This window comes from Pistacia vera, unplaced genomic scaffold (assembly GCF_008641045.1).
Source record: "Pistacia vera cultivar Batoury unplaced genomic scaffold, PisVer_v2 Contig479, whole genome shotgun sequence".
In the NCBI taxonomy this organism is placed as follows: domain Eukaryota; kingdom Viridiplantae; phylum Streptophyta; class Magnoliopsida; order Sapindales; family Anacardiaceae; genus Pistacia; species Pistacia vera.
The window spans coordinates 846863-855394 of NW_022196311.1; the positions used below are offsets into that span (position 1 = coordinate 846863).

The 8532-nt window shown below is 35.1% G+C and overlaps 2 protein-coding genes across 3 annotated transcripts; both read left to right on the forward strand.

Moving 5' to 3' along the window:
• Positions 1-887: 887 nt before the first annotated feature.
• Positions 888-3003, forward strand: LOC116146559. Its single transcript, XM_031431980.1, has 2 exons — positions 888-1268; positions 2539-3003. Exons 1-2 carry the CDS (start codon positions 942-944, stop codon positions 2677-2679), a joined length of 468 nt encoding a protein of 155 aa, XP_031287840.1. The 5' UTR covers positions 888-941; the 3' UTR covers positions 2680-3003.
• Positions 3004-3167: 164 nt separating this feature from the next.
• LOC116146560 (protein FAR1-RELATED SEQUENCE 9-like) lies at positions 3168-8048 on the forward strand. Of its 2 annotated transcripts, none has more exons than XM_031431981.1 (6): positions 3168-4726; positions 4813-4970; positions 5416-5481; positions 5560-5755; positions 5875-6674; positions 6995-8048. In XM_031431981.1, the coding sequence occupies exons 1-5, from the start codon at positions 3211-3213 to the stop codon at positions 5880-5882; spliced, it is 1944 nt and encodes a 647-aa protein (XP_031287841.1). In that variant the 5' UTR covers positions 3168-3210; the 3' UTR covers positions 5883-6674; positions 6995-8048. The 2 variants fall into 2 exon arrangements, with proteins under 2 accessions (XP_031287841.1, XP_031287842.1); XM_031431982.1 differs by having other exon boundaries at positions 5875-6001.
• The last annotated feature ends 484 nt before the right edge of the window (positions 8049-8532 follow it).

An 8532-nucleotide genomic window follows, 5' to 3' on the forward strand; every position in this document is an offset into this window, starting at 1 on the left:
ATCTTGCATATATGTAATAAGTCGCCAGCATGACACCTTCTTGTTGAAGCCAAAATAATTCTAGTTTCTCAAGCATGTTTAGAACTTCTTGGCATGAAGTTTTGATATTTCTATACTATCATTCTCAGGATTATCTTTTTTTTTTCTTGTCTAATTCCAATAATGATTTTTTATTCAGTTAAAACATACAAGATTTGTTGCTCATTTGGATGATTGAGGAAGACATTAATATCCATTTGATTAATGTAGTGAAGTTGTCGAATTTGATCATTCAATTCTGCAATAATTTTTTATATTAATTTTTGTACTATCCTAATGCTACTAAAACAATAAATTAAAACCTTAATACTGTTAACACATGAATTATAAAATCAAAAATCAAAACAGTAATTCTTATAATTACACTTCTATTAAGTTATAACCTCCTCATAATAATAAATGTAGTTGGTTCCAACATTATGACCATAAAGAGGTTCTATTGTAGTTGTTTTGACGATTTTCTTTCCGGTGAATCTCAAAAGGTTTAAGATAATTTTAATATTTTTATAAATTAGTATCTTAACTTATAGGATGCGTTTGGTTCAGAGAATGTTAGATTATTAGAAAGTTAGATTACTTTAAAGATAACTGAGAATATTTAGAAAAATGAATGTTATTATATTACGCGGAAAATGCAAGGGGCCACAGTTGGACTACTCTGGTAGTAGACAGTGAAATTGATTGGGAATATGAAAAAGGGTCTTTCCTGACTCCTTCCTCCTTCACACCAATCATTTCTGGAACTAAGTAAATTGCACATACGCGGAAAATGCAAGGGGCCACAGTTGGACAAGTCTGGTAGTAGACAGTGAAAGTCAACGAAAGAGAGAGGCGTTTGTTTTGAGTTGATTAATTTTAAGCCTTTCGTCTTTCATTTTGCTTCCAAACTCCAAAAGCATGCAATGGCAGACATACATGACTCAGTTTCTGGAACAAATCATGATGAATTTGTGAATGACGAGCTTTTCTACAATCTGTTGGCTGCTGCTGACTCACATGAAATTGAGAACCAAGGTGATCATGATCCTCTCTGTTCTAAGCAGCATCCTCTGCTCAATCTTGAAGGAATATCGGCTTCAACGTCGATAATGGAAGTTAATGAAGCTGACTGGGACTGGCTTCATCCCTCTCAGCCTGGAAATACTAGTCTTTGCTCGCCTGCTTTTGGTTCTGAAGGAGACAACAATGTTGAATTGGTGAGGAATCATCAACAAGAGATTCAAAATCTGGTAAAGTAAATGAATATTACGTTATTTAATATACTTGGTTATAATTTTCTCTTCTTTATTGTGTGAGAAATTTAAGGTCTGAAGTTTCCTTGGTTGGACTTTTTAGTTTCCTGCAATAGAGATTGTTGTTTCTTGTAGTTGTTGAATGGTTATTAGAAAGAAAATTAGTTGACAGAAAGGAAGAAGTACCGGTTAATAACAAATATGTATATGGATCAATTATGTGTTCCATTTTATCAGATATTGATGTTATATGAAATCTGTATTTTGTTTTACATTGAATATCAGTGATATCACCTTGGATGCTATCAAATCACGTATTGATTACAAAGAAACTATCAATGATCGTGGGATTAGTTCGCTCATACCATTTTCTGACTTACAATATAACACATCAGTGGCATGGTACTCTTTCTGGTGCTATGTTAATCTAGAATTGAAATCTTTTCACAACAAATAATTAGAATTCCTTTTCGATATAGAACAGTCTTGTCAACAAATTAATTTGAGAGTTTTATTGGACAATACAGCAAAAATGGGTATTTTAACCAGCACATTTTTCATGCTGAATCAATGACCTATGTATAAAGTAGGAAGAATTCTTTGAATTTGAAGTAAAAAGAAAAAAGATCTGCTGACAGTTTTCTATTTTTTTTTAGTTAGAAGAGTCCTCTGAATATTTGGTCATGTATTATTGATCAGTCGGTACATTTTGGAATATCAATAAAGAAGAGAGGAAGAGGAAATGCTCATTACATTAATAAAAAGATATAGCAGTCCTCCCATAGATAAGTAGCTGAAGTAATTGAGTGTTAGAGCCAATAGAATCGAAAGAAATATGTTTGGTTTAGGAAGGGGTCATGGAAGTTTGGAGGTTGATAATTGTCTTGTCTTTTAATACATTCTTTCACCATGAAGATCAATTGATTCTGTTATCAGATTAACACTAGCTTTCAAAAATGTATTATCTTGAGATGTGTAAGAAACAAGAAGTATTATTACAGAACTTGGATGTGTGCAAAAGTCACAGCGAAAACATTTATTTTGTAATTCTCTAGGAAAGCAAATAATAAGGTTTAACTTGTTAGCTGTTTGTAAGCATTCAAAATTCTACCAACTGGTTTGTTTCTCTTTTTGATGTCAGGTTCTGATGGAAAAAGGTTATAGAATTGTAACTTCTAATGTTTTAATAATACTAAAACAATGTGTCCGAAAGATTATTTGTAATCAGTTTTCAAACTTAGGTACATCTACTTTTCATTTGTAACAGGAAATGGAAAATTCAAACCAATACATTCCCAGTAGGGATATTCCTAGATTGTCATTAGAGAATGATGACAATGATGTGATGTCATCCGAGTATAGTGGTGGTGGTGAGATACATTCTGAACCAACTGTCAATTTAAAGTAAGTTAATGCTCAGTCTCCAAAAATTGGGATGGCGTTTTCATCTGAAGAGGAGGCTTACAATTTCTACAAAGCTCATGCTAAAGAAACAGGTTTCAAGGTAAGGAAAGGAAAGATACGACGATTGTCAGATAGAAGCATTAGAACAAAATTTTTCTTGTGTTCAAAACAGGGTTTTCGAATGCAGAAGCAGGCTAACAAGACACCAAACTATCAGAGAAAAGAGACCAGAACAGGTTGTGAAGCCATGGTTCATTTTACAGTTGACAATGGAAAGTGGCTGATCTCAGATTTTAATCCTAAGCACAATCATGACCTTCAAGGAAAGTCGGATATCGTTGTAGGTTCATCCACCAATGTCTCATGTGATCATTCTATGAGTACCACTATGAATGAAGCTGGGACAGTGAAAGAAGCAGGGGCTGCAAATTCTGTGGGATTTCATAATATGGAATGCACTAGCATCTTAAATGATGAGAAAGTCATTGGCCTACAACTTGTAGATGGACAAAGTTTACTTAATTATTTCGGACGTATGCAAGTAGAGGATCCTTCATTTTTGTACACAGTGCGAGTCAATCATAGAAACTGCCTAATGAATTTCTTCTGGATGGATGGAAGGTCAAAGATAGACTATGATTACTTCGGGGATGTTGTCATTTTGGACACAACTCTTCGAGTTGATGCATATAATATGACATGTGCACCATTTCTAGGAATTAATCATCATGGGCAATATATCTTATTTGGAGGCGCTTTGTTGCTTGATAACAGCAGAGACTCATTCCTTTGGTTGTTCAGGACTTTTCTGGAAGCGATGGGAAACCGTCAACCAAAAACAATATTCACTGATGGGTGTCAAGCACTGTCGGACGCACTAGAGGTGGTGTTGCCAGATACTAAACATCTTCTTGGTCTACGGTATATCTTCCAAAATACTGCAGAGCATCTTTCCAGCTATTCTGGACAAACTGATTTTGACAGCCTCTTCAATAAATGTATCTTTGATTGTGCATCAGAGGAGGAATTTGAGTCCATGTGGGGGTCTTTGCTGGAGCAGTATAATCTTTACGAAAATTCATGGCTTAAGGATCTGTATGCATTGAGGGGAAAATGGTCTCCGTATACCTGTAAGAGTATCTTCTCTGCCGGCATGCGATCACCTCAAGGCTATGAGAGCTTTTGCAAAATTTTGCAGAATTGGACTAATGAGACGATGACTCCATTGAAGTTTATTCAAAAATACTTAAAGATAGCAGAACAACAGCGTACAGAAGAACTATATGAAGATTTTCACTGCCATGGAAGTGCAGCAACAACAATTTTAAGAAGCAATGCAATGGAGAAAGAAGCAGCAAAGATATATACTTCTGCAATATTCAAGATTTTCCAAGCTGAGTTGCTTGAATGTCTGTCAGTAGCAGTAGAAGAGATTCCAAGTGATGGGATGAAAACTATATTCATGTTAACAGAGGGAGACCCTCGTAAGGAGAAAATTGTTGAATTCAATAGTTCGGAATCCCATGTCATATGTAGCTGTAAAAAATATGAATCAGTTGGAATCTTATGTGTCCATGCTCTGAAGGTATTGAATGCTAGAAATATCTTTCATATACCTCCTCAATACATTTTAAAGAGGTGGACAAAGTCTGCAAAAGATGGGATGGTTGCAGATTGTCATGAAGCAGAGGTTCCTGCTGAAAGCCAAAGGCATTTACATCCACTTAAGAACAAACTTATGCACAATGCCCTGAATGTCATCACTAAAAGTTTAGCTAACGAGGGGACTTCGATGATAGTTGACAATCATCTAAAAATGGCATTGAGAAAGGTAGAAGATGCTTTAAGGACTAAAAATATTGGACATCTTAACACAATTGATGTTGATGTTCACTGCAACGATGATGCTGTTAGTGCAAATCACATTGATTGTACGGAATCAGAACAGACTATAGCGAGTCCTTCAAGGATAAATCGACAGGAAGTGTCAAAAAACATAATGAAATGTCAGTTGAAGAGGAAATATGAAAATGAAGTGAGAGAGATGAACTGTAAGTTTAGTGATGGTGTGATTCTCCATTATATTCTCAATTGTTTGGTCTTTTTTAATGCTTATAAATATAATACACATATTTAGGGGGAGGTTGTCAAGGATCAAGAAAGGGAGCTAGTCGTTCATATTGCATAGGAGAAAATTCCCGACAATCAGCCTGCAACTCTCCTCGACCTCCGTTACCTTCACAATCCACTTTCCACCAAATCAGACAACCCAGCAAGTCTATGGGTAACATCCAGGTAAATTGATATTAAGACTATAATTTAATAATTTGAGGCAGTACTTCTGTGCTGTTTATATATATGTATTAAACATGACAGTAGGTAATCTTTATTACTACAATGCTCAATCCACATTTGAAATTGCTTATAAACTTACTAACCATATGTCAAGATAAAACAAGAGAAGAAATTAAATGAACTGTATTGGCGTTCTCTGTTAAGTACACTATACTGTGTGTGAGACACATCATGCTATTGCCAGTTGATCATCATATTTATCTTGTTTAGTTTAGATTTCACCATTAGAATGTTCAAACATTTATTTTTTAATTTACTAATAAATAATCTTTGTAATGCTCAGCATCCATGTTTTATATTTCAATTTTTTATAAACTGTCTTATTAAATATTGTAATTAGTTTATTGTTGTTAGTAAGGGTCTTCATTTCATTTTTCTTTGAAAGGATACCAAGAAACATGGATTGCACTTATTGGCGAATAGGACGGCTGCGGCAGAAAAGAAGATCATGGTAGTATCTTCACACTATCTTAGTGGTCTTTCATTAGTGACATTTATCTTTACTTATATTGTGCGGTTGGAAACTTAGGTAATAATGGAACAATTGCAAAAGGAGATGTTGAAGTTTAGACACGAGAACCAAAAAATCTTCAATTCATTGAATGTTGTTGATTCTTGTTACAACCAAACCACCAAGAAGAATAAGTTCATCTGCCAGGAGAAATCGGCCTTGCAGCATGAATTCCAAGGAATAGGAAGTGATAAAGCTCAAGATTTAGACGCAGGTGAGTCTGTCTAGTTAGCTATCTTATAGCAAGTACTTACCTATTTTCCTTTTGTTTTAACTCCAGAAAGAAACTTTACCTTCTATGATCCTAAATCCCTTTTGTTTCTTGATTGGCAGAGAACTGAATGCCAAGCAGGACAAACTGAACATTGAAAATTTCAAAATTGAATCAAATATAGGCTGTCTGAGTAATCCTAATGAGGACATACAACATCAATGTTGACAAATCTATGCATCCAGACATGTATCTCTTACCATTTGGCTTTTTTTTTTTTTTCTTTTTTTTTAGTATTATCATTTTAATTTTTTATGGGTTGGCTTAGACTACGTATTTAATTGTCAATTGTTGTAGTGTTAAATTAATATTGTGGGAGAAACCTTTGAGACGGTGTTGAATTCTATAACTTCTTTTACATATATGGAAAGGATGCCAGGGGCATCTAGATGTAACACAAAAGAGATGTAAAAGAGAGCATTATATGTTCATTATTTAGTTCATTTATTATCTTTCAAGAAAAGTTCTTTATAAGATGTATCTTGGAATCATCTTGTAGCAATAAGATTAGGGTGCAGGCATGTTTCTCAGTGTTTTCTTATTAGAAATTCGGACTAAATGATTAATCTTTCCAGTTGAAGGTTGTTACTGACTAGTTTTTGTTTCATTATTATGTTCCATTTTGGTTTTGATAAAATGGTAAAGAAATTTGAGCCTTCTTCCATGTCTGATCCTGCAATTACAAAGCAGAGGAGATTGAAGTAATGGAATTGGCTTACATAATCAGATGAGTACACACACAACTGATATTTTCAAGATGATGGGTAAATGGGTTTATAGAAGTTGATTCAGTGAAACAGAACAAAAAGATACCAAAGCCAGAAATACGCGGCCAACAGAGAAATGTGAAAATAATAAAAAGGTAAATAGCTAGATTAAGCTAGTCATTTTACATAAACACTCAGAATCATGAGCTGTGTGAATATGAAGTAGGGAAACATAGGCTCAAGTAACTTCATCTATTACCTTTTATCATGTAATCTTCTTCTTGCTACTCCATTGAAAAAGCATGTTTATGCCTATTCTTTCTGTTCAGTGTGTATGATGTATCACATGACCAGCTTGGGCTACAATTCGTTTTACAAGCGTATGTAAATTTGCTGGTGTTGTTTGTATTAAATGTGAGTGAGTAGTTCAATTTTTCTTTTTTGTTCCCTTACTTTTGCCTTTCTTCATTTACAGGGGAAGTATGTTTCCGTGATTAACAAAGCTATGTTGCACAAGCCAATAAGCATCAGTTGATGATCGTCTAACTCGCCTTTCCTGTGGATATGATGCACCAAAGAACTTAACCAGAACCATCTGTTGAATCCATCTGCACTGCAATTTGAGTTGAGTGTGAAATAAGCCGCATAAGGTTAGCAAGGTGTAGAGAAGGAACAAAGAAAATTGAACTGAATCTGGGAATATGATTGATCCTAAAGATCCCACCGACAGTGAACCAAGCAGTGTCATAACACAATGAAGTTCATCAACCTTATTTGGAGACAAAAAGTTCATAAAGCGTGAGAACTCAATTGCATATGCAAACCAATATGCTAGCAAGCAAGCAATGCTTACCCACATGGTGAAGGGATGCGTATCAAATGGAGAAATGTCTTTCCCTTGATACTTCAACTCAATTAAATTGAGAATGGCTGATATGATAAAGGCAAGAACTGTATGCAGAGAAGTGGGTGCAGGTTGTTCCTGTGGGAAGTTGCTTGAACTTGTAGTGAAGACGGCAATGTTGAAGGAAAGATGTCCTTGTGATAAGAATCTCCCCAGGGGGCGGCTAGGAAGAGAATTAATAGTACTTGTTCTTTCAACATTAGCCATGAGACTATGATTACTATGGTGGGATATGATTACTGTATTTAGAGGAGAATTATAAGTTTAGAAAGGGTGAGTGGTGCATGAATGAGGTTGCCAAATGCATAATTTCAGCTGGCTTTTATAAAGATTTGGAACATGAGTAATATGGTGTAACTAGAAATGTGAACCTGACGTTGAGACCACCCTATAAACACTGCGTGGTCTGTTGTCTAATAATAAAATTTTTAGATGAGCAATCCACGCTACTTACTTTGGAATACTAGAAATTGTGGAAAGAGCAGGACTACCTATCTTTTGTACACCCTTCACTCTTGTTAACTATGTTTCAAAGTATTTTCCTCTCCGTGAGCCCTTATTTACTCTAGTCCTCTGGACTTATTTAAAAATATTTATTGGACGGTTTCTCTTTCAACGACTTCTGCAGGAGGACTTCACGAAGTGATTTGTAATCTCTTTTCCTACTGTACAATTTAAAATAAAACTTTAGTAGCAGAAGGTTTTGAACATTTTCCTCGAAAGGGACAACAAAAATCCACCCACTATGGTGGGGCTCCAAATCCATAGGCCAGTTTTAATTGGTGGGTTTTGAGTGTTTTCGGGCCGTTTTACATAATAGTATGCCAGATAACAATTGATACCCGTATATCAAGCACTTGTATAACAATACATAATACCGCTCGATAACGCTCATATTTGAGTGGTATCGGGTCATTTTACAAAATACAGTATGTCATATGACAGTCAATACCTTCATGTTGGATACTTGTGTTAAATTTGTATAATGACCCGATATCGTTGGATACCCTGATATCGAGTGGCATCGGGTCATTTTACCAAACACAATATACCAAATAGAAACTGATACCTATATGTTGGGTCAAAAATGACACCTAGATAATGGGCAC